The sequence below is a fragment of the Falco rusticolus genome, chromosome 8, assembly GCF_015220075.1.
Source record: "Falco rusticolus isolate bFalRus1 chromosome 8, bFalRus1.pri, whole genome shotgun sequence".
Taxonomy (NCBI): Eukaryota; Metazoa; Chordata; class Aves; order Falconiformes; family Falconidae; genus Falco; species Falco rusticolus.
Window position 1 is genome coordinate 1,673,984 of NC_051194.1, and position 26,234 is coordinate 1,700,217.

The 26,234-nt window shown below is 40.5% G+C and overlaps 1 protein-coding gene across 3 annotated transcripts; it reads right to left on the bottom strand.

Annotated features, from left to right (window-relative positions):
* Window positions 1–440: 440 nt before the first annotated feature.
* Window positions 441–17,918, bottom strand: HSPA4 (heat shock protein family A (Hsp70) member 4). Of its 3 annotated transcripts, none has more exons than XM_037397390.1 (19): window positions 17,664–17,918; window positions 13,571–13,628; window positions 11,767–11,907; window positions 10,952–11,074; window positions 10,395–10,494; window positions 9,855–9,988; window positions 7,886–8,130; window positions 7,426–7,502; window positions 6,984–7,135; window positions 5,885–5,991; window positions 5,421–5,554; window positions 4,774–4,955; window positions 4,293–4,382; window positions 3,642–3,794; window positions 3,012–3,137; window positions 1,945–2,052; window positions 1,520–1,639; window positions 959–1,120; window positions 441–701 (listed from the first exon to the last, which is right to left on the bottom strand). In XM_037397390.1, exons 1-19 carry the CDS (start codon window positions 17,768–17,770, stop codon window positions 495–497), a joined length of 2,526 nt encoding a protein of 841 aa, XP_037253287.1. In that variant the 5' UTR covers window positions 17,771–17,918; the 3' UTR covers window positions 441–494. The 3 variants fall into 3 exon arrangements, with proteins under 3 accessions (XP_037253287.1, XP_037253289.1, XP_037253288.1); XM_037397392.1 differs by lacking the exon at window positions 17,664–17,918 and adding an exon at window positions 17,452–17,576 and having other exon boundaries at window positions 11,767–11,843; XM_037397391.1 differs by lacking the exons at window positions 13,571–13,628; window positions 17,664–17,918 and adding an exon at window positions 12,702–12,890.
* Window positions 17,919–26,234: the final 8,316 nt, after the last annotated feature.

Below are 26,234 nucleotides of genomic sequence, written 5' to 3' on the forward strand. Positions count from 1 at the left end.
CTGGGCAGGAGCACTTCCCTGCCTCCGCACAGTGAGCACCCGGCAGCTGGTGCCCTCGGGGGCAGCCAGGGATATATAACCCCACTGCTCCCCCATCCCCCAACTTCCCAAAGCTCCTGCAACTACGAATCGGGTGCAAGTCAATTACTCTAGAGTGTTCCCAGCAGCACCATAGAGCAGCTGCTATAAGGAGGAAGGGCAGAGAGCCCTGCACCGAGGCACAGCCCTGCAGTGACCAGACAGAATCAGCTGGTGGCTGTTTCCACAGCTCTATCGGGAACACAAAAACTTTTAAATACAACAGCAACAGCCTGAGCTCATGTGACTGGGGCACTAGCTCCCTAGGCATTCTGACCTGATGCACTGACCAAAGCTCTCCAAGAGTTACGAGGAGTGCTGTGGTATTCACTTGCTTCAACCTGTATTTAGAACATACAAAGTTGACAACTTAAAGCTTTATTGTAGTTTGCAATAATATAAACAAGTGCTGAAATTCAGTCAATGTCCATTTCAGGAAGCTTCTTCTCTGTGGCTGTGGGGGCACTGGCAGCAGTGCCCTGGTCAGCAGCCTGGGACCCAGTGCTGGCTTCTCCCTGCCCTTCCACCGGGCCGTTGGGCTCTGCTGGCTTCTGTTCCTCCTTGGGGAGTTCAACTTTGGGTTTTGGTTTTCTGACTATGGGATTACAAATACTTGTCAATTCCTAGAAAACCACAGAAATAAAAAGAAAAAGCCTGTTAGAAATTTTTTATTTACCAGCAGTTGTACCTGAACCTCTTGCTCATGCTCACTTTTGACAGCACCAGGTGGATATTCAAGTCATGGCTGATGCTCCCCAAGACAAGTTTAAGAGATTAACACCCAACCACCATCTTTCTAACACAGACTGCTCAGCTCAGTTTCCCTCTGACCACAAATATAAGGATTCATGGAAACAGAGGATTATGTAGAAAGACTTACTTTAGTTTTAGCTTCTATGTCTTTAGCTTTTATAACTGGGTCCAAAGTAAGACTTCTCTTGTCTTGAAGATTAAGTTTATTGTTCATCCACTCCATAGCTTCATTTGCACTCTTCTCCACTTTAGCTATATCTGCTTCATCTAGATGGTCATATTGTTCATCCTGAAACAGCCAAATCAGTAGTAGCTGTGCAAGTATTTGTTTTGAACATGTAATCTGTGTGCTTATTTCTTCACACTTTTACCTTCAAAATACTAAAAAGACTATTTAGCCAGAAAGCTGTTCTGGTTAGCAAAGCAAGTAAAGCTGATCACCCACAGCTCTAATCTGAGAAGTGAAGTTCTGCTGCTGATATTTTCCCTCCATGAGGAAACCAACACCTGATTAGAAAGACCATCAAGTTCTCAAGCCAGCATCCACTTCTGAAAATACCATAAATATGGGAAACTCACAAGCTAGCCAGGAGGTTGTACCAGCTTTTTGTCTGGCAGAGCTTACTCAGAACTCCGAAGAGATCTGTACCACTTCCTTGCATTTGCCAGAAATTAAGTATGGAAATACCTTAGCTTTGAATGCAAGAACTGTTTTCATGTACTGTTGAATTTGCTTTCCCAAGTCATCAAATGCTTTTGGTCTTTCCTCCGATTCTTGAAATCTTGCCTGAATAGGTTGACCCAATGCCTAAACCAAAGCACAACAGGTATCAAAATCCATGCAGCAACACAGTAAGATTCTGCAAGATCAGACAGGAAACACCAACATTCCTGAGCTCCCTGGAACAGACAGGACTGAGTCTCCCTCAACCCTGTAACATTACAGGTCCTTTGGAGATCTGCTCCTTGTATACTTCGTAAGCAAACAAAGTAGCTACCAGTGCTTATCTCTGAATCAGCAGACCCATGGCAGCTTCTGTGCGAGGAAAGTTCTCCAAATTCAGTAGTTCTCTAGATTCAGTAAATTCCTATTGGAATGCCAGAACTACTTACCTTCAGCTCTGCCAACTTGTCAATGTAAATTTGCTTGGGTTGGTCTTCACCATCTTCATAAAGCCAGTTTTCTGTATCTTCCAGCTTCAGTGTGAAACTATTCCGATCCTGAAGTAATCCACACAAAATAGATAGGTGAGGATTCTATTAGATGGCAGACAGTATGAAGTATTTGGAACCTTTCTGGAAGGGTTACATTTTTAGAGCGTAAAGAACTGTCTGAAACTATCCTATTCAAGTGAAAAATAGTAAGTAAAATCCTTCAGTTTGGCTTTGTGGTGGAGAGCAGGCCAGAGGAAGCACCATCCACAACACCCACTGTTCACATCAATACTGCCGCATAAAAGCCTGTCTTCCCCCCTTCACATTTTCATCATCACTGTACGAGCAAGTCACTGAAAAGAGGAAACTCTTCAAAGGTGTCATGAATCTCACTTAACTTTCTCCAGTTTTAGCTCCAATATGGGTATCTAGGCTCTGCAGACACCCTGCTGGCAAGGCTCCTGCTATAATCTTTGAGTGATTCACCCGATTAGTGCAGTCGCCTAGCTTAGAATTCTATTAATTATACACCAAGTTCCTTCAGTACAACAGGGAGAGCTAATTAATAATATCAAGAAATTTTTAGGCAACCTGTTCAGATGCAAGTGCCCAGATTTAGTCAGACTAATCCCACCTATTATGTTCCTAGCTATGGTGGTTTGGTTTTTTTTTGTAATCTTAAACTGTCACTAAATACTGACAAAGGGTCCAAATAGAATAGGTTGCCTTGAAACAATTGTGCAAGTGTTCCTACTCTGTTTCAGTCTGCAAACACATGCTCTGATAATATCTTTATTGCTGCAACTGTTTTGGAAAAGAGCACCCAAAATATCCTGGGTACCACCTGCTTGTACTTGGGCCACATTTAGGTTATCTTCATAGCCAGAAAGCTTAAAAGCTATTTCTCCAAACAAAGTCTGAAAATAGTTTAATAACTTCAGACTTTTATTGGATACTGTGTTTTAGACTATAACTGTTCATTGTAACAAAATGTATTAGAGTACAAACAAGCTAGTAATACTTACATCTTCACTAACAAATTTCTCATAAATACCACAGAGTTTGTCTCTCATATCATACACATATTCTTCCACTGCATTCTTGGCATCATTCCTCTCTTTCTCAAGCTTGTCCTGCATTATCATTTTACCCTGTAAACAAGTTGTAAAATTAGTTAACTAATGAGTTAAATAATTAACATTTATTACCAGGATACCTTGTTAGCAAAAGCGTAAGTTTGACATACTGTGATTTACAGAACTGTTTTAAACAAAGCACATACACAAAAACTAAATTTCAGTTTTGGTGGGATATCCAGCACAGTATGGAACAATCTTGCTCTGGTTGAGCAACCTTCACCCTGATGGTAGCAGCCAAGTATCTTGGAACTGCAGGTGATTTTGGAGATGACCACCCTGTGACCTAGCTTTCCTGCAGAACACCTCTTTAGTAAGAGTTATGGCATTCACTTTACAGGAAAAATGTATTTTGGCTCCATGAGGCACTGTTGTTCACCTCAAAAACAGACAACAAACCAACCACCCATGCAACTGGTGTGTTTTTCCCCCTTGATCACCATTAACCACGTTTAATGAACAGCAAAGTTTCTGGAGCCCAGCTAATAGAATTTTTAGCTTTGGCAAGTAAGAGTTTACCTCATTCTCAATGAATAAGTTCAGCATGTCTTTCCCTATCTGCCACACCAACTGATTCTCAATGGGAAGGTCCACCGTAGTAGTCTTTACTTTTGCCTTCTTGGCTTGAGGTGGTTGATCCACTTTCTTGTCTTTTGAGTCAGCCTGAGAAGTCTGAATTGAAGGAATACATCTGAAGTAAAAAACTGCATCAAAGTTGAATATTCAAGACTTACAATGGAAAAAGTGTTACTGAGTTAGTACACCTCAACATCAGAGCTACATACTACCCTGGCATTCTGACACTTCAGCTGCTGAAATCAGAGACAATTAGCACAGCTACTGACCCTTTCAGGGCACACTGACTACATTCACAGGGCAATGGTGCTTGCAGTAGAACACTATTCTAGTAAGTTACTGAGAAGTGAATGATTATTTCTTTTACGAACAGGAGAGTTCACCCGTTTTATCAGTACATGCCACTTCACAGGTCTGCAATTATCCATGCCACTCATGTACTTCTACAGCTCTAACTGCTAGACTACAAATATATGCAAATAGAAGTTTAGCTTCCAGAGCTACAAAGGTATCAAATATGCTCACACACTACATGTGCTCATAAGTCTTCCAGAAGTATCCTGTAAGGAAACAGAAGTCTGAAATGTTTGTTACCTCCATTTCTTCAGATTCTGCCTTATTTTCAGGCTGGGCCTGCTGTTGTTCTTCAGTCTTTTGTTGCTCTTCCTGGTCTACCTGCATCTTCTGAAATTCATAAAGAGATCCAATTTGACATATTAGAAGACTCGTACAACAATGATTGCTTCCATTCCTAGGCTGATCACTTACACCTAATGCTCTTTGGGCAAAATAAACAGAATGAAAACTGAAGTAGAGCCTCAAGGCAGAAATTATAAGCTTCTAGGCTTATAGGCAAGCAACAGCTCCATGGTTAAGAATTTCATCTATACCTCACAGTCCTGGTTTCAAGAGTTCTGTCATTGCTGTAACATACTTAAATTAGTGCTTAATCACACCTTGATAATTAGTTGCTGGACAGGTCTACTAAATCCTTATACAAGTCTTAGAACCTTCCCAGACCCTGGGCAATTGTGCTTCAGTTTTCTAAGTAACTAGGAGCAACAAAATTTATTACCTCCTCCTCTTTTGCATGCTGATCCGTCTCCATAGGCTCTTCACTCTCATCAGATTTATGAACCTCCACTAAAGATGCACTTGAAACACTGAAGATACCATGGATGTTTACTCTGACTTTGACTTTCACTTTTGAACTGGATCCATCTGTTTGAGGAGTGACTTTCTGAACCAAGAAGTGAGCTAAGCAAAACCAGAGAAAAACCCCATACCATTTGATTAACTTAATCACTAGATGTAAAGTAAAACCTAACTGTTTCTGACAATGGATCACTGCCACGTGCTCAGAGGATTGTCAAATCCTACTGAAGTCAAACAATTCAATTCTTTACTCAGCAATGCTAGGATACATGGCTACTAGAAATTCTCTACAGTACACTGTAAAAGCTAGTGCTACTTGTATCAAAGCAAGAGACTGCACAAATCTCAGTATGCCCCTTTCACATTTGTTCCAGCATTAGGATGCTCTTTATTTAACCTACTTGTCCATAAAATTTGTTACTCTTTTACTGTGGATCCCTGAATTTGGAAACCTATCTCTACAGCACTGGCAGTAGATTGCCCTTTCCAGGCTATGTAGACAGCAGAAAGTACCAAACATGTATAAGACACTATTAACAAAGCTTAAAGCTATAGAATGGTCTTAACCTATAGCAGGATCTGGGTAAGGCAGCTCCTTGGGAGAACTGTAGTATGCCTCAAGAGTAAAAGGTTCCTTTCTGTAGAATGTGAGGACCTTAGAAAATGGAGCAGCATGGTTCTTGGGAAAGACCTCACAGTCACTGCAAGAGAAGACAGCATTTATTCACTATGTGGAATAATGAATCCAATGAAGTTAATAAAAATTTTTATATACTCATATCTTAAGGAAAAGCTTTTTGAAGAAGTGGTAAAAGCCTAACATTTTAGGTTAAAGTAAGACCAACAGCCACACAGGAAGTGCTAAACTGCCACTCAATACTTTTTTCGAAAGTTAGTGACAGTAGAAAACAAAACAAAGTATCAAAATTTGATTTTTTAAACAGGCACTGTTTCTAAAAGCATTATTTACTCTAGTTGTCATCACTTAGTTTTAGGATGTGTGTAATCATACAAGAAGATTGAGCTTTTACCTTAACCCTTCTTCTGCTGGTGAATTCCATCGTAAAGAAATAGAATATGGTATCAAATCCGTGATAGAAAATTCTCTCACTTTGAAAGCCGGGGATAAAATAGCACACTGAAAGAGCACCAAAACCGTATTACAAACATTCAAGCTTCAGGTGAATAGCAGTTTAATTCAGCAAGCAGCTATTTATGCTGCTTAATATGTAGATTTACTCTAGGTTAAGAGAGACTAATACTGATAGATGTGGGATCTGCATAATAGGCACTGGAAGCTTGTATATACCCTTCCTTGTCAGGGAGCTGTTACACAGTCTGTTCACTCTGAAAATGGAAATACACAACGTTTAGAGTCATCATGGTGTTTGGTTTGCCAGGGTTAGGCTACCAAATTTTTAGTGCCAACATAAGAAGTCAGAAAATTAAATTTACTTTTTAGAGTGACAGTAATACCAGGCTTTTTGCCTACTGTAACACAAAATTATCTTTAAGCAGATTCCAACAGCTAGTTCATACCATTGATGGAACGGAGCTGTAAGCACACATTAAACATTTGAAGAGAGAAATGAGGTGATCAGGGCAAAATGAAGGTACATTTAATAGGTGGTAGCACTAGTAAAATACTTAACTACTGCTTAAGCTATTTAACAGTGATTGACTCCAGCTCAGGGAAAAGGTTTCCATCAGCAAGAACAGCTTTCACTTCCATCTACATTAAGCAATTGCCATATCACAAGTTGACAGTGCTGTAAGAAACCATACACCACAAAAACCCCAAAACACTCCAGTTTCTGCATGTTTAACCTAGGCCCCCAAAGGAGCCTAGAAGAGAAAACATGAGAGCTTTATCAAACTCCCAGTTTCCAGCCACAACAGAAGCAGTGTACACGTTTCATCAAGCTACACTGATCCACCGATTTGGCTTAGAACAGCACAAAGGAATCACCTGAGCTGCTATTCTCATTCTTCCAACCACTTTCCAAAAGCTTATCTGAATGCATTCTATGATACACATTAAGTATCTTTCATGTTACATGTGGACTCTGGCTCAAATATTTATGGATTTCAGTAAAAATACTCACAGCTAAAACAAACAGCACTTTTTACCTGCAGTGCACAACCTCGTGCAACAGCCTCATCCGCATTCAAAGTTGTACTGACTTCTTTGCCAAAAAATTTACTGATCTTCTCTTTTACAGCAGGGATTCTTGTGGTACCACCGACTATTTCTACTGCATAAATATCTTCCTTCTTTAACTCTAGAAGGGAGTCAGACAGGTTTTACAGATTAAGTGTTTCTACATTTTTTTAATATCCTGACATCATAAACTAGAAGTTTTATGGAACAAGCTTAGAATAATGGTTGGTCTGTAAGTTTCTAAGCAGTAAGAATTTCAGATCTTAGCTTGTGCAAGAAGTTTTAGAAAGCCTGTAACTGCTAAGCAAGAAATTGTTCGCTATGCTAAAACCATCTGTCCAGGTTCTGTCAACACCCAAAGGAAGCCTGTCTCCTTTCTGTATGCAGAATAGAGAATGCGCATACACTTACTGGCTTGCTCCAGCACACTGCGAAGGGGTGGTTCTACTCTTGCAAGGAGTCCATCACACATCTCTAAAAATTTGCTTCTGTTGGAAGAAGCCATAAACAGAGCTGCAGTATACCATAAGCAAGTTAATACTGCAAATACAACAGGATGCCAAAATTGAAAAAAACGCCATTTTAACTACATACTGCAGTGTCTTCTGCCCCCAGTCCTAGTTTTATATTTATTTAGCACATTCTCCCAGACAAACTTGGTTTTAGTAATCTAGATGCAACATCCACAGCCCTGCTCTTAACTCAAGGCCACTGACCAGTTTCTAAACATCATTTTGATAAGCACCTCTGCATGTTAGGACTGGAGGGAAGTATAAAGTGCCAGTTCTTACACCTCCTAAGTTTCTTTCTTGACCAAAGCAACCTGAACAAAGGGCACTAAAGCTTACATTTGAAAAAGTATAAGCGTTACCTGTTCATTGTTCCAGAGACATCTATGTCATTCATGAAGCATTCTATGTTCATCGGGAGATCAGAGGCATTGGCACTCATCAGTTTTTTCAGTTTTTCACATTCCTGGTATAGCCTCAACAACGCACGAATCTTTGACTTGATATCTAGTTTGTATTTCTTTCCAAATTCTTCACAAAAGTATTCAACTAACATCTCATCAAACTTCCTGCCTCCAAGTGTTGTATCAAATGATGTAGCAAGAACCTTAAAAAAAATTTAACTCTTCAGTAATAGTGCAATTTGTCATTATCTCAGCAAAACCAATGAGAACTTAATGTCAAAGCATTTGTTTCACATGCAGCCCAACTTTAAATCAAAGCACGTATTCCAACATTACTATGGAGGAAGACTTATACTAATGTGACCGTAACAGAAAGAAACCCATTACAGCTCACTTTTATTCTGCCTCTGCCATCACCAGTGATAAGCCTCACCTAGAAGCCTAATTTATCCCAAACAACAAGCCTATGTCCTATACTCATCTTTCACATTTCATGCACACTGCTGGCAACAATTAAGCTATTCTTCTATTTCAGGGCAATTCAAGTAGCAATTGCATTACTAAAACCTGATAGTTTATGTGGATCACAACTTCAGTAATAGCTGTACACATCTTAAGAGATGCTTTATTTTTAAAGCCTAAAATTTCCTCCTCCAGGAGGAGGAAAACAAACCCAAGAACACACACATCTGCCATCTCAAATGCTAAAAAGCAGCCTTAGGCACCCAGCCGTCCTTCAGTGAGGTGACAACTTTCAAAAGAAATTTAGAAAGATTGTGTTAAGCCTTGCCCTATTTGCTTAGTAATTTGTACTCTTAAGCAGACCATCAGAGTTTCCAAATTCTGCTTAGCCACTGTCAGTTTGAATCATATCCCAGTTTTAATATTTGATGCCTCACAAGGCTAGAGCATGCCTACACCAAGCTAAAAATAAAACATTAAGAGATTGTTAGTAACTTTTGCAAATAGGTGCTTAGTTCTGATGAAGGAATTATCTGCAAAGAACATCTGTAGCCCATCCACCTCAGCTGATTTACTCCTTAAACATCTATTCCTAAAAAAAAAATTTACAGTTCACAAGAAATCATTCTGTTGTAGGATTTCAGTACAGTATCACATTATTCTCAATGCACCTTAAGACTAGATTTGGTCTCTACACAGTTTTAGCTGCCTTGCCATCCAGCTCTCCATTCTATACTCAAAAGCATCCCTGCCATACTTCTATGGTTTCAAAGTTTAAATGACAAATCTGAGAGGAACATGATGTAGGTTGTTTCCTCACAGGATGGAAACAGAACCACAACAAAACTAACGTTTTCAGCTTTCTCCTCATTTCACTACCTCAACCTTTAAAGTTTGTGTTTCTCTAGCTGATTAAGAGAAAGTTACTGGAACTGCAGAAGTCCAGATTGTCATCACAAAAAAAGCCAACTAAGAAATGCTACTATTTGCTGGAAAACAATAATACTTTGGCAACTTACACTTAGAAGTAGACTAACTCACTTTACTTCATTTGCAGCTTAAAGTAATTAAGAATGTTTTTACTACATGAGCACCATGAGTGTTAAAAAAAGTCACTTACACCATTCTAGGAATTCCTAGTTTAATGCTAGATCTCATTACTGAGCTGAGTATTTTTGAAAGCAGCATTCAGTGAGATAATTTCCAAATAAACAATTGAATCCAGTTTTTTTATTCTTTGCTAAAGTCTGCTGATTAAGGCATATTTGCTTCCTCCACATACTACTCAAAAGCTCTCTAGTTCCCTGCCCTACTTAACTCCAGACAAAGTGCTGTTTTAAGACTATGAATTGAGCTGTCTGGACACACTTGTGTCAAGACAGGCAAGCCTGCCTGTCACCATCCATGTAGGCACTGATGAATGTTTCTACTGGTAACTAAAATGGATGCATAACAGACTGTTTACTTTCAGTTTTCCTTTGTTGAATGCACAAACAGAAACTTGATATGCAGAATGCCCCATATCCACAAAAACAACATTCCGTGGCTTCTCTTCCAAGGCAGGCAGGTCTTGCTTATAGATTCCATATGCTAGGGCAACTACACAGAAACAAGTTGAAGAGTATAATTAGGACAGTGTTTTGCAATTCCTTAAAAAATAAATGGTACATCAGCAAACAGCATTAGCATTTCATCTTATTTTTCAAGCTACAGAAATCAGTATCTCATTAAATGAAATTCCCAATGCCAAAGGAACATGAAAGAACACAATGCAGCTAGTAGGAAGGGCTACGCTGCTTAAAAACAGATATTCAAGAAATATCTTTATGCCTCTAAAGCAATGAAAAAACAGACCAGAGATTAAGAAGCTTTACAATCAACTAATCAATTTTCAATTTACAAAACCAGCAGTAATTCCAGAGGGGCATGGATCACTGACAGATTAAAAGCCCTTTTAGCTAATAAACCCACAACATTAAGTGAGGGAGAGATAGTAAGGCATTACCTGCAGTTGTTTCATTTATCAGTCTCAGACAGTTGAGACCAGCGATCTGTGTAGCATCCATCACAGATCTTCTTTCCGCATCTGTGTAGAAAGAAGGAACCTGCAAGAAGATTAGACAGCTAATAATAGCATTTAGAAGAGTAATCTTTAGCTAATAGTTACAAGTGTGTATAGAGAGCCAGTATAGAGTCCAGCTGATGTACCCTTCAGATTTAGTGTTAGTTTCAGTTGCAACAGAATAAGCACAGAAGACATTACATGAGGACAAAGTTATTTTGTGAATCTTTTTCCATTCTGTCCTGCAAGCCACTCATTTTAGGAGTAAAGAACCAGAAAGAGGTATAAAATATTATTTATGCTTCTCATTAGCAGCAATTTAAGACATTTTACCATTAATGAAGCAAGTCCAGTTTTGAAGAAAAAACATGTGAATAAGATCCAGTTTTAAACAGAGCAGACAAATACCTGAAATTCAGGTTTCACAGGCAATTTAATACTGCAGTCATCTCAGTTTAAGATACTAATCAAATACGTAAAACTTACTATCACATACTTACAGAAACAACACAGTCAACTACAGGCTTCTTAAGTGCATTCTCAGCAGTCTCTTTTAGTTTGGTAAGAAGCATTCCTGTCACCTGTTCAATAGTAAAGTTTCTTTCTTCTCCCATATACATGGCCTTCAAATAAAAATTGTGCACACATTACACTACAGCAAAAACCATGTTCTACAAACACAAGAAACAGATGCAAGGAACTGTTTTTACTAAGAGCAAGCTTAAGTAGTAATGCAGCTCTATACAACCTTCTCTTCAATAGCCTAGCTTGTGCAGATCAGTTTAGAAGATAAACACTGGAATGCACATGTAAATTCACATACACAGATTTTGGTTTTTTTCTTTTAATCACAACTGCTAGAAAATGCCTAGGATGCCTTTTCCCCTACTGTTTTGGAGTATAATAATGTTATGGCTAAAATCCTAATCAGAAGTTCAGCCACTGTTGAAAAAACCCAAATCTTTAACCACATCACCTGAAATACTAAGCTGACTCCTTACACACCCTTGTAGCATCTGGACAGCAGCTAAGTATGTATACTGGTCAAGCAGCTCGCCTTCCAAATTCACCATAGGAAGAAAGTACTGCTAAAGCAGTTCATGTGGGACCAGCTCTGCAAGGCAGAGAAACTAACTAAAAAAAAAGTCTCACCTAATACCTGGTGAGACTACCTGCATCATTAGCCTTTTATTCCTTATTTAAGGCTTTTCATCCACAAGGGTACACAAACTACATCAAGCAGATTCAAAAGAAAGACAGAAGGAAACTGATAAAGTTTCCTCCTCTGGCTCTTTGTCAAGTATGCCAGGCTTACCTTGATGCCAGTTGAGCCTGCTGGCAGCTGGACAAGTTCATACGCAAGGCTTGCTTTTTCAGCTTGAACAAAGGGATCTGAGAATGCACGACCATGAAATCTTTTAAAACTTTGTACTGTATTCTTTGCATTTGAAATAACCTAAAGGAAAAGAAATCTTTAATACAATATGTCAGGGAACATTTGAATTTCAAACAGAAAACAGAGCTTTGTTATCATGCTTCTTTCACCATAATATTTTTGTCAGTTGTATCTTAATGATATCAAGGTAGTTGCTAGAAGGCCGCCTCCCTCTGACTGCTCAGGTAACCTACAGGAATTTTAGACTTAAAATAAAATGTATGCTAGAAAGCAGAGCCAAGATTCTATCAAGAATTTTTTAACACACCACTCAGTTTCATAGTTTATGTGTAGGAAACACTTTACAAGTGTTAGCAAAGCATCTTTCTCCATTCATCTGTTTCCTACCATCCTACCTTTCTATTGTGCTGCAGCCAGTAATTTTGCAAACATAACAAGCATACTGATGTAAGCTCCAGTTCAGGTGCATCACATGCATGTGACAGTCAACAGATTCTCACAAAACAGCTCAATGACCTTCATCATGAAGTTTTAAAGAGTCAAGAGGGCCTCAAGACTATACTGTCAACTTGATTCAACTGACAAAAGGTGTATTATCTTTTATTAATAGCAGAGATCAGTGCAAACAGAGGTGAAAAATAATTATAGATTGTTTTCATGTAGTGCAAGTAAACTTTTTAAATTCTTTCCTTTACATTACAGCAATACACATCCTGAAAAAAACTGCAGGAGTTGACAAAGCACACAAGCACTGTACCACATAACATTTACCTGTGATTCAGTTTCAGTCAAGTCTCTATTTCCTAAGTAACCTGGTTTTGATTTTCTGTAGGTTTAGTTTCTGCAGGACGTACCTCATCTCTACTGGATCTCTGTATCAATGAATTTCTTTAACTAAGCAGACACTCAATTCCAGAAAAAACATCTGTATTTAGTTCTAGTACAGTTGTTCTGTTCTTGAATAACATGGTTGTGTCCAGTCATTTTTGTATTCTAGATAATGAATCTTCACACATCTCTAGGTATTTTAGGCTAAGAAAAACCAAGTGTTTGAATAGTCACTTCCTGTAGAGGACTTCAAAAAAAGATAATGTTTTATAGGGGTTTCACAGCAACACAAGATACAATACAGCAGGACCCAAATGTCATAAGCCAGACAAGTCAGCTTAACTTCTTCTCAGTCCTTAAATCATATTTATCTACCTACACCAAGAGAAACTTAAGAGTATGAGCAAGAATGCTCAAGATATTTAGGTTGCAATACAATAACAAAGAGTCAAGAAAGCTACACATACTTTACATTCAAGTGTGTCCCCTTCCAGCCAAAACTATGCACTTAATGGAATTCTACAGAATGTAGTCACATAATTAAAAGCTATCGTAACACACACAAACTGGAACAAGCTAAGGTAGGGTGAAACACTACTGCTTAGCTTTAGAACTTACATTTGCAACCAAAAAAAGAAATCCTGATAATACTGATTTTTTTAAGAGGTGGGGGTTTTGTACATTTCACTATGTACAATAACCAACCCTTAGATTCCTATCCAAGATGACAAAGCAGCATTACATGCTGAACAGCTGAATTCAGCTCAGCTGTTCGTTACAGTTACAGAGACACTAGGACACCAGGTCAGAGACATTTGTAATCTTCAGTGATAAATACATTCACTAATCTGATTCTTGACTACTGCAGTTGCTTTTACCCAAACTATACACTCACCTGGCTTTTAGCTGCAGCACCAATTGAGCGATTCTTGGGTCCAAAGGCTATACATGATCTGTAATAACAAGAAAGATGGCCAGTTAAGTGATTGCTAGAACTGCACTGCATCTCTTTCTTAAGAAGTGTTGATAATAATCAGACTAGAGATTCTTAATGGACCAAATACTGTTTAAAGTAAGTTGGTCCCTCACTGCAACATGTGCACGGAACATTCTGTGAATTCTGGAAAGAAAAAAGCACTAAGTTCAATTAGAACAGCAATGCTCCTCACTGCAAGATAGCACCAAACCCAAGCTTACTCATGCTACTTCAAGCTTTACAGCTATGCAATAATTGGGTAGAGTCCCTTTATCTCAGTAATTACCCATAAATCTAAGCCACTCAAAGCTGTTTGCTAATCATACAGGAAATCTGCAACTGTTCAGAAGAAATACATGAGTTAAATCAGATATTAAGAAAAACCTTCCTACACACCTATACCAAATGTAACTAAGCTTCCAGCTTTGCAAACCCCTTCAAGAGCAGGAAGAAAACCTGCACAGAAAGATTGGTGTTTATGAGTTTCGTCTGTACTCACTGAAATAATGTAGATAACAGGGGAAAAAAAAAAATCATACTTTACTTCAAACTACTTTGTGACAGCCTGTAGCTCTGGAAGAGACAAAGAAAATCCCTCCTTTTTGGAAAAATTCATAGTCCTGTTAAGCCTTTTGATTTAGATATCTAACAAAATTAAATCCAGCCCCCTAATCCAAGTTCCTCATACCATTGAGGTGAACTTACTGGGGGAAAAAAATGCTATTAGTCAAGCAGATCTTTACCGTTCATACAACATATTAACAGCACAATTAAGCTACCCTCTATGCAGCAGGTCAAGAATTTGCTTTACAGCAGGATTATGCCTTAAGAAACAAATTCCAGCTCAGTCTGAGGTTTAGAATTGGTATTCCAAATAGAAATTGTCAAAATCAGAACTGAAGACTAACTAGTGATATAATTGCACTGGTTTCATATCTTCTTCCAATTTATTAATAACTTAAATTAAAGAAGGCCCACCCTAAAGCCTATGCTGCAAAAGAATTAACAGATTCATTCAGAAATGTTATTTGAAACAATTATTCAAGGATCACTTCACAAGAAGTGAGGAAGTTCTATGCTAAGTAGACCCTAAGGCCCATACTAAGGGAACAGGAGCTGCGGAGCGTACAGCTAAAAAAAATATCTAACAGGCCCTGAACAGAAAGGTAGTTATTAATTCCTTCCTGTAGACCAGGGTAAATTAAGACAAACATAAATTGTTGCTTTTCTCCTGGACAAAAAAAAATTCCATCTGCTTCACTGCTAAATTCACAAGCCATCAGCCCCCATTCACCACAAATCCACTAATTTAGATTATAGATTTCTTTAAGCCTGCCAGACTAAAACCTCAAGGTAGAAGCCCCCCCTCCACAAAAGGAGATATACAGTAATCAAACATACAGGCTTCCATATGATATACAGAGAATAAAACCCTTAAGCACATACATTATTCTTAAATATGCTTGGCTTTATGAACAGGCAAGTGTCTCTGGGGAGCTGCAGCTAGACAGGTGGGATGTTTTTACTTGGCCCTAGTCCTTCCCATTCTGTCCACCCCAACCCTTGTACAGAGTTGACCCTGGCTCCTAACAGCGTTGGGGAGCCACAGAGGGACACAGCACAGAGGTAAGTTAAACTGAAGAGAGGGGTAAGGAAGAACTTTCAGCCAGTCTCATTCCCCAAATCAGTTCACCACAGCTAACTCATTAAAGACAAGTTATACTATTACATGGTTTACTGGAAGTTGAGTAACTAACCATAGCATTTTAAGTAGAAACAATCACAGTGAAGGTCATCAGAGGTCTAATGGAGCAGCTTAAGCAGAGCTATGAGCTCTGTTAACACACCTGCAGGCACTACTTCACCCCAACCCTCACACCTGATATCACCTTCTCCGAGGACCTTCCCTGTCACACTTCCTCTACACTGAGGGTCTGCACCAGCTTCCAAAGATCAGTTACACCTCTTTAACTTAAGTCCCTTCATCTCTAGGGAGATAATGAAACTACCTTACATTTTTTACTACCTTTCTCTCTACCACTTTCCTACTTTAAGAATTATCACATTCAAAGACAAACATTTTTGCACTGCTTTTGGAGATACAAATTCAAGTTTTACAGGATTCTGGAAGAATTCATGTAGCATTATAGAAGTTCAGTGACAGCATCATCTGTGCTACTGAACTAAGTACAATACATTCACAGTATTGTTTACCAATACAAATGATTATAATAAGATGTATCTGCTAATCCTTCCCAAAACTTGTATGTCATAGAAAACAGTTTTTAACCCTGACCATAGGCAGAGTCCTAAGGCAACCCATCACAACCTTACACAACTTTCCCCACAGGTCACTGTAAAGGAATGCTAAGTACTGCTTTCCTGAACAAGGCTTTCTGTTTAGAGATAGCCACTTAATTGTTAAGGATTTATTTTAATATTACAGAATGTTTTTCTGCATTCCCTCAGAACAGTACTTGAGGATTAAAGTCCTGTGAAAAGCTATCATTTTCAATATGCTAATATTTTCCAATTTCACTTCAGCCTTTCATAACTGAATTATTTTCTGAAAGATGCATTGGGTCAGATACTTTGTATAGCTCATCTCCTTCAATGAGTGCTATTTGTGTTCATACCTCAAATATACATAAGCATAACTCCAGCTTCCTGAGGGCCAGATACCTAGAACTATTAGAAGACTGCTAGAAATTTTAAAAAAATAGCTTCTTAGTACATGTCATCTTTAAAACTTCCATATTATTAGGAATACTTATGAAACTAGTCCTTACTCTATCACAGGTACCAAATAAAGTTTCCTTCTCTGTTTATTCATTGCTTAGTGACAGTAACAGGCACAGAGCTAAAGTAGTGTTTAATGAGGAGCAAGGTCATTTTATGGCTCCAGTGTTTATAAACAGATGTAAGAGATCTAAAAAAACCCCAAGCAACTACAAAACAAGAAAAACCCCAAAGACAACGCAATTATCTCACAAGACTGCCATTTACTTCAGTATCTGCTTAAAAATAAAGAGAAGATATTGAAACACTTTAATACAGCTTTCCGAGCAGTTCCCTTTCAGATCTGATGCACTGGAAGTTCCTTTTGCACCTTTATTTTGCAACTCATTCTTAGAAGAATTTTATCCCAGTTCTCCCTCTCCTTCTTAGCAAGTTTCTTGATAGAAATAGGCAGTGCACACTGTATTGAAAAATGTGTTGGGAGCCCTATTTATGTAAGCAGAGTTAAAATATACTACACAGGTTGTAAAGTATAACGTGTTTGAAGACCAAGTTCACCAGCAAACTGCACTACTGGTCAGTCCCCTTCGCAGGGAAACAGATGCCTGACACTGTATATCCATTCACATTCTGCTTCCCTATCCCCTCCTCAACTCAGTGCCTAGTTTCAAGCGAGGGTTTAAAAGACCGGTTACGCCAAGCAAGTGCAATTACTTTTTTTTTTTTTGAGAAGCCCTGTCGAACAAAGAGACACACAGGCTGAAGGGAAGGCTGCTAAGAAGCTTTTCCAAGCTCGGACCCAGCGGCAGGCCAAGGCGCTCGCCCAGAGCCACTCGCAGCTCGCCGCCCCAGCCCAGCGGCACGGGGGGCAGGGCCCCGCCTGCAGAGCGGACAGGCATGCCGCCGGGAGCGCCCAGCACAGAAACCACGGCTCTTCGGTCCGGCACCAGAGACTGGACTGCTTTCCGTCCTATTCGCGACGCCCATCCCCTGGATGGTCACACAGCCCTGCCCCAGGGGGACAAACTGATCACACTACACGGAAAGGCGCGGAGGCTCACCCGGCCGCCTCTCCCCGTTCGCCTCATGACATCGTTTCTTTCTCTCAGCACTCCGGAGGCCGTTCGGCCCGGCCCGCTCCCTTCCCGATAGCGTGCCGCCGCAGCAGGCCCGTGCCCCGCGGGCGCCTCCCCTCAGCGGGAGGCTGCCGCCTCAGCCCCGCACCTCAGCCAACGGCGGAAAAGCGGCGCGGCCCGCCCCAAGCCCCACTCACGGCGTACTGCGGTCGCTATACTCGTTAGCGACGGTCTCGATGCCGCCAGCGCGCGCCACGGCCACATAGCAGCTCTGGAAACCCAAATCGATGCCCACCACCGACATGGCTACAGGAAGCGAAAGGACTGAGACGCCTGAGGAGCGGCGGCTCGGCCCGTTTAAATGCGCGGCGGCGGCGGGCGCTGCCTCCTCGGGGCGGGGGGACTTCTCGAAAGATCCCGTCGCGCCGCGGCCGAGCGGAGCGCTTAAAGGAGGGGGGCGAGCTCTCGCGAGACTGCGCTCAGGCGCTAGGGCGCAGGCGCGGGAGCGCGCCCGGGGCGGGGCTAGCGGCGGTCACGCCCCTCCGCGGCGGCGGGGCGGGCGTCTCGGCCTCCCCACTCGGCTTCTGTGGGTTGTTTTACTCGCATAGTCTTCTAAGAATTGGAGAAAAATGCGACAAAGTCAGAACTTAGCAGCACTGTAAAGGGCTGCGTGTTATTTCTTTTTGCGGATGAGGCTTTAAGGAGGCGGCCGTGGCTCTCGGCACAAACAGAAAGGCCGTTTTATTTAAACTATTTGTTTTTCCCTGTGGTGTAATGACCTGATTATAACATACCAGGCCTGAAGGAAAACAGATTTTATTTTTTATTATTTTTTAAAGTTACAATTTCTGGAAACAGATTTAGCAGAGAAGGACCTAAAAATAAATAAATTACAATTTCTGGAAACACAGGTTTTGCAGAAAAAGACCTAAAAGAAAAAAAAATGACAATTTCTGGAAACAGGTTTTGCAGAAAAGGACCTTGGTGTCCCCCGAGGGGTTCTGGTTTGCTGTTAGGACTTCGTCATTTTGTGTCATCCCCATTCAGGAGGACCACACAGGTGATTCTGCCTTGACCCTCCCAAAATTTCAGTGAAATCTCTGCCACCCTTCTCTTATTTTAACAACCTCATGTACTAAAAAAACAAGTGGAACCCTTGTGCGAGTGGAACCCTTGTCGACATGTCACAGCCCGCTGAAGGGTGTCCTGGTCGCACTGGCACAGCACCCACGCGTTGGGCACTGGTCCCCTTCTACAGCAATGATCAGGTAAACTCTCATTTTCTACCTAGACCTCCTCTGCAACACCAAGCAGAAGGTGCAGGGATATAAACACCACATTGAAGTAATTAGTTTTCATCAAACCATTGTTTGATGCCATGTGGGAATTCGCAGGTAAAACATGGGAGACCTCCACGGTTCAGATGTGGCCAGGCCAAGTGGCTGGAGCCATGTTCTGTTGGGTTCTGAGTTGCAGAAGAAAACCCAGCGCTGCATTAGAGGTTTCATACTTGGAGAACATGGTTAAAAGACAGTTTCGTCCCAGCTATGCCACCAATAAAATTTAGCATACAATTGCTTTATATCCAGTAGGGTTTGTAGGACAGTTGGTCTCTAATCAACATGTAAAATTTAATATTTTAATTAAACTATTAATATTAATTAATTTCATATTAATAGTTTAATGAATTATTATTATATCTAATCTTCAGGGATTGGGCTGCTATCCTTATAGTCTGTATTTTTATAGCTCAATCATGTTTTCCAGGGCAGCATTTGGCCACCAAGCACTTTGTGAATGTGCTGGAGAAAAGTCCTCTTTAGGGATCAGGAATCCCTAAAAAGCTAAAATTTAAATAAATAAATAAATACATAAATATAATAACACTCCCTGAAAGTTCCAGCATGTTCCATAGTCCCAGTGGTGGTAGGAGCGGGTTGAGGTCAGAGAGGGCGATGGAGCCCCTGCCCTGCTGGGACCCCAGCAGCCACCCTGCTCCTGCCAGCAGTGAGGAGGTGTGGGAGAGTTCTGCTGAGGGGAGCGTTCTGGGAAGAAAGCCCAAGGGATTGGCGGATTCATCCTAACACAAACTGAATTCGGATACTTATCTTAACATTCATGGATTTTGTGAAATATAGTGCTTGGGAATGCTTTTAATACTGAGATAAAACATGCCTAAAATACAGCACTGTGTTACAATCAGTACGTTTCCAAATTCCCAGCTCTATATTTACATCACTCCTCCTTGTTCTAGTGATACAGAAAACACATGGCAGAGAAATTCAATATTTAAAGCAGGAAGGACGTTTGCCCCAGAGGGTGTTGAGCAGCCCCAGCCCTGCGCGTTTGCAATTCCTGGCAGCTTGCTGAGTGACGCTGCTCTGGCAGCTGTCAGTGGGCTGGGAATTGCATCACGGTGCTAATGACAGAATAATAATGAAGTGTTTAACCTCAGACGTCCTTGAGTGTAGAGTGAGGTGCCAAGGAACAAAACCAGCCTGCTGCTCTGCGCACATAATATTGTACAACACATACCCACAACACAATGAATGGCAAGAAAGAACATCACCCGGTTTCCTCATTTTTTGTTGTTTTTTTCCACTTCCATTTTCAAAAGGAGAGACCCTGCCAGCGGCAGGGCCAGGGAGCAGAGAGCCTGGCTCAGTGTCGGAGTGTCCAGAGCCTCAGAGCCCCGACTGGCTCCCACCAGGCATGTGTGGCTGCTGACCCTGGGCTAGGACATGGTCCTGGGACCCAGCCAGGGATACTGCCCATGGGGACAGGAAGGAGAGGGGAGACAGGGGCCCCACCAGCCCAAATGGGCAGTTCTGGTCACCACACACAACCCCCTGGCTGAGGGAAAAATAAATAAACTCAAAATCTGAGGTGTCATGATGTAGCTGTCTGAGGTGGAACAGATTCCATGATTCTCCCCACTCTCCTCTATTTTCTGAATGTTTTTTTCTTATAAAAATGAGACTTCTAATGTACAAAACATGAAAAGGCTGTAACAAATATTTCTAAGAAATAATTAGGACTTCATGACAGCTGAAAGACACACAGCTTATTCTGAACTCTTGTAATATGCTTTTAGTGGAGATGTACTGCTAGAAGAAATGTCTTAGTACATTAAGAATTATCAAGGCAAAATTCAGCTGTGAGGTAACATAGCACCTTTGCCACATTAATTTAAGGAAGCAATTTAATTTTGTGTATCAAGGCAGACTTTGCCTTCTTCCAAGAAGCAAATAGTCTTATTCTTGTGCTCTTAAATACATACTCTGTGAATTCCTATGAGACATATATATTCCTTATTGAACCAACTGTGTTTGTCATTTGGAATGTATTGTCTATGTTGCTACTTAGTTGCTTATCAGTAAAGTGATAAATAGCTGGATACTTTTTGTTCTCTTTCATTATCACAACAACCAGTAATTTTATTTTAAATTAAGAAGAACCCAGAAGAAGAATCACAAAAAAAGGGCTGTAGAAGATGCAGCTTGCCTCTTTTAAACTAGATACAAAATGTTTCAGAAATTCTTAGCCTTTTGAAGATAATGTAAACAAAACAGCAAAAGCATTAAAGTTTCATAATTGCATCATATGCTCAAGACTTTCCAAATTCAGTTATATGTTTGATCAACTACAGATATATATAAGAAAATATGACTCAGGATGTATTCAAAATGCAATGATAACATGGCCAAAAATTCATGGCTACTTTTTAAAGAAGGAATAATTTGTTGTTGATATACTTGATACCATCCACTGCTCTGAGCTGCAAATGGGTCTTTTGCAGCATGGCAGGCATTACAAATGTCTAATCCTCAAAAACCACGGGTATAAACAAAATGGGGAAAAAAATGATGCATCACTGTTAATTTGTATGCTATGGGTCATTTGTCAGTTCTTCAAAGTGTCCTCATCATGCTTTCATTCAGTGGTTTACTCTATCTGTGCCCTCGTCAGTCCTGATATCAGTCTGCAGCCTCCAGACTTCACCAAAACTTACTCCTCTGGGGAGTTTTGCAGATAAATCCTTGTCTGGCAGATTAAGCATCCTCCTTTTTCTATTATCTGTATGCAAAATAGATGTATGATTTCAGTGGAAGTGCTTACATACTGCAAATCTGCCACACTGGTGTATCTCAGTGTACACCCAGTCTTCAGGCTGTTTACAGTGGCATGTCTTGCCATTCATTAATGCCGGCCAAACATGAAAGTGAATATGGGCTTAAAATACGTCCTAGCTGGTATCCATCACAGGCTATTCTTTGGGCTGCTGTAAATAGTCATTGCATGTCATCTAATGTATGGTTCATAGTGCTATTCTGGGATATTCAAATAGAAATGGGCTTTGCGATCTCCTAGCTGAGGGTATCTGGAGTATCGTGTTGCCCCAAACTCTGATATGAATCATACCACATATAACAGTTCTCAGAAGATCTTGCCTCTCTGTGCTGTGAAAGGTTACTTGGGCGCCATTTTCGCCAGTTCAGTTACCTCAAGAATTTGCAGTGAAACAAATATTGAAAAGATAAATTTCCCTCTTATTCTGTTTTCCACAGTTTTCCATCAAACTTGAGAGATAATTGGACTTCATGTGTTTACAAATTAAGCCATCAACAGCTACCAAAGTATCGGAGCTGGGCAACTGCCCACCAGACAAAACCCAAAACAACCAAGTGAGGAAAAAGGAGGGAAAACAGATACAAGAAACACAATATTGGAATGTGACAGGCACTACAGCAAAAAATGTTTAAGTCTAAAGAATATACTGATGTTTCCTGAAACAATTATTTGCTCCTGCATGTTGTGTATTATGCATACATCATATCTGGATAATTAAGGCTAGTTCATAGTTTTGCATATACTTCCTAACACTGGAAATTAGTGCCTTGGGGCAGCCTGTCTGCATGAACGGATTTTAAACATATAAGATACTTTTCAGTGTGTTGGTCCATGAAACGTGGCAGCAAAATGCGAGAGGCTTTATTCAGAGAAGTTGTAGTTACTGTGTCGGCCTCCCTGCCAAACTCTGGAGGCACTGATCTGAGCTGCAAGTCCAGCAGACAGAATTTTTAACATATTGATTAAGTAAGGATGGTGTCATACGATTTCAAAATACAAAACAGTGGCTATGTTAAAGAAAAAAAACCCAAATACTACATGCAAGTGTACATTCCTTCACAGAATGCAAGGCTTTAGGAGAGAAATTTTTAGATTGTGATGAAGTTTTTTGACGCAATATAAAATTAGGAGGCATTATGAATGAAAAACTGCATGATCCTGATGACCGGAGTAGTAAGACTGAAATGAAATTCAATGGTATGAAGATTAAGGTCATGCACACATGAACTAACAGCAACATAAATCTGTTGGAAACTGGAAGCACATCAGTAGGAAACAATGGCAGAGGAGAATGACTTGTATCTAACCTGGCCGATCAGAGGATGGCTGTGGGAGGGAAGTATCGTGTGAACATGAAGAAAAAGTATTTTAAGATGCATGAAGTGTCTCCAGCTGAGACAGGACAGTGTTAGTGCCATTTGTATGTAGAATAATACTACGCTTAATTCTTGTCACACACATTCATAAGCATTGAGGAGACTCCTAGAAGGGACACTGCGATGGTCAGGGGAATGGACGGTCGGTATTACAGAAGGAGAGTGCCCTCGTATGAGTGAAATGAATACAAGATGGGATGCAATCACTGCATGTAAACATGGTGGGGATGGGAAGAAATACTTAAAGAACAGCTGACCTGAACAAATGGATAAACTGATCAATAAATTATTTCAGAAATCAGGGGGATCCTGGCACAATTGGAGCAATCAAGCTTTGGAAAGCCTGCTAAAGGGGCTGGGAGGAAGAAAACAGACAGCTTTAAAGACAAATCAGCATTAAGTGTAGAGATCCCATGATAACTTGGAGCAGCAGTGGTAGCCAGTGGGTAGCTTTGAACCCTGCAATCACAAAGAATACAAGTCCTAAAAGACTGAGGACTGAGGCTACAGTCACACCCTGTCATGCCCTTCCCATGTCACCTGTACTTGTACTGTTCACAGGTCCAGGAGTTCAGGCTTGTGAGCCCATCTCAGGAGGGCAAAGGGCTGTGGCTGGGCACCAGAGGGGAGCTCAGCCCCTTACTGTCGCCATCCAGGCTATCCACAAACCTCCAGTTTTGTGGATACCCAAAGTACTTTGGAACTACTCCAAAGTTCCAGTATTTTGTGTGACGTGCACACATGTTTGGTGCTAGTGACAGCCTTCCCCTCTCGTCCTGCTCAGGGTGGGACTGCCAGCCAGGCATCACGGCTGCACCGTCCTGCATCCAGCCACCAGCCTTGAGCCCCTCCGCCTGCCGCTGAGGCTCCTTTGTACGCTACAGTCTGCTAGCTGTCTGCACAGGAAAGAAAAATATCTGAATTTATTCTAAATCAATGTAATACATTCCAGTGACATATTTAATGATGTCAGCTTCCACAAACCTAAATGACGTCCCTGCTACGTCGACATGCTTTACGCTCCACTGGGAGACATTTGGATCTGTTGACACACAGAGATACTTAGCATTTGCTGAAATGTGAGCTGAGGATCTAAAAATAGGGCAGAGTTTTCTAGGCTGGAGCAGAGAACAGTCATCCAGCAGGCACCCACTGAAGGTACAGTCAGAATAACACCACGGTCCAATAGCAACACTACACCCATGCTACCCCCTCTAGAAAAGGGGTGTTTGTCTCAACTTCACAGATGATAAATGAAGATCATTTAAATGCATTCTAATAACGAAGCCTATTTTTTACTTTTTATTTCACCAGGAACTGTGGTTGAACATCCATATAGATTACAGATTTTTGGCATATGTTACCCCTTTCAATGTTTTTTTACAACAACTGACCTCATGAAGACTAATGTGATTTGTGGCTCAAGAAGCTTCCTTCGTGTGACTGCAAAGTTCAAACAGGTTCAAACTGGCATTTCTATCTTTCTTCTTACAGCTTTCTGTACTATCCTATAATTTGTCTGTTTATATGGTGGATACCAAAGGAGTCTGGTATTATGCAAGCCTGGAATTCTAATACATACAGCCAGGGTCTGCTCTTAGTTACTGATATAAATATTGAGTATCTGCATGAATTTTTCTAGAACAGAACTACGTCCATATTAAATGTGTATATATAGATTATAAATACTTTTTATTTTTGCCAGATTTTCCATTACCTGTTAAGTAGTTGAAACAAATACTTTTTGTGACTGCTAGAAGAGGAGACCAGTTTCACCATGCAAATTTCACATAATGTATTCAGCGATTTATACTGCAAGGAAAATGTACAGAAGAGGGAACATGGGAAGTTACAACAGAGAGAAACCTAACTGAAAGATTTTGAGCTTATGTTGCTAGGAATGGATTTCCATATTTCTTCTTCTCACAAGCAAGTAATCTGAAATACCACAACAGATGGGATCTCACCTGGAGTGCCCTACCCTGATGTGCTAAAACACACTGTGATGAGGCCGGCTTGCTGAAATTCACCAGACAGCACAATGCGAAAAAACTGTCATATAAACACAGCGTACAGGCAACACTTTGGTGGGAAATAGGAGTTTTGTTCTTTATGCCACTTGTAAGGGACCAGCAGGCTGCCACATTCATGCTTGGGGTTCACTGCAGCGAGCGCTTGTTTCACTTGGCTGTTCTGGGTTTGCTTTTGTGATAAAGAGAAACATTGGGATTTTCTTCATCTTAGGTTGGCTGTTTTTTAAGGAAAGCTCCGTAGGTAGAGACAGTGTTTTCCATTAGGCCAACCAGTATCAGGAAAAGGTAGAAAAGCTTTGAGAAAACCCTCCTTTGCGTTTTTAAAGTATTTGATTCAGTAACCCCAGGTGGATTCAAACCCAGCTGAAATGCACAGCAGCCCAGCACTAATCCAGATTTTCTGGTAAACAACTTTTTATCGGGTCCTGATGCAAAGCTCTGCCACCCCGGAGCTGTACTACAGGTGTGGCATTGTTTCTTGGGAAGAATTAGGTTATTATCTGGAAATTCAAACTCCAGATGCCCTAGCAAAAGAATCACATCAGGAAAAGCTTTAATTAGAGAAATAAAACCTTTTTTTTTGCAAGATTGCTTCATTTCTTTCAGACATTGTATTTCATAGGCACTGTCAAAGCTTTTACTTTTTGTTCTGGATCATGAAACACTGAAAACAGAACAAAAGACTTCCCAGCAACTTGGGTTGTGTCTACATTGCAACTGTATTTAGAAATACCTGAGCCAAACTTAAAAGAACTGGTTTGTGTACCCAAAAGTAGTAACATGGAGTTTCATGCAAGCTTGCTTCCTCTGCAGAGAAGCAAAGCAACCTGGCCAACTCTAGTGTGTTACCTTAATGTACTACCACGTGTAAACTTGCAGTTACTGAAGGTACTGAGCGGAGGCAGGAAATTCTAGACACAGAATGATTCACATCTATTGACTATATTCCATATCACTAAGATTTTTTTCCAGCCTGCAGTTTTGCCTGATTAAGGGACCTTCTGTGTTTCAGTCTCCCACTTTCAGCTTTCTCTGATGCTGAAAATGATAACAGATCTACATACAGGAGTTTGGTAGCCACTGTTGGTTGTTTCTTTTGGTTGTTTTTTTGTGTTTGGTGTTTTTTTTTTTTAATTACTACTGTTATTTCTGTGTCAAATTTGAATTGTGTTTTAATTTGTAATTTTGTTCAGTACAGAATACATCATGTGACTGATTTCTCTTTGGA

Coding starts and splice junctions, on each gene's coding strand:
- HSPA4 (XM_037397390.1), bottom strand. CDS start 17,770: ATGTCGGTGGTGGGCATCGATTTGGGTTTCCAGAGCTGCTATGTGGCC. Junction 8,131..9,854: donor TCAACAAAGGAAAACTGAAA/GTAAACAGTCTG, acceptor ATTTTTTTTAAG/GTTCTTGCTACATCATTTGA. Junction 7,503..7,885: donor GTCTCTGGAACAATGAACAG/GTAACGCTTATA, acceptor TTCTTCCAACAG/AAGCAAATTTTTAGAGATGT.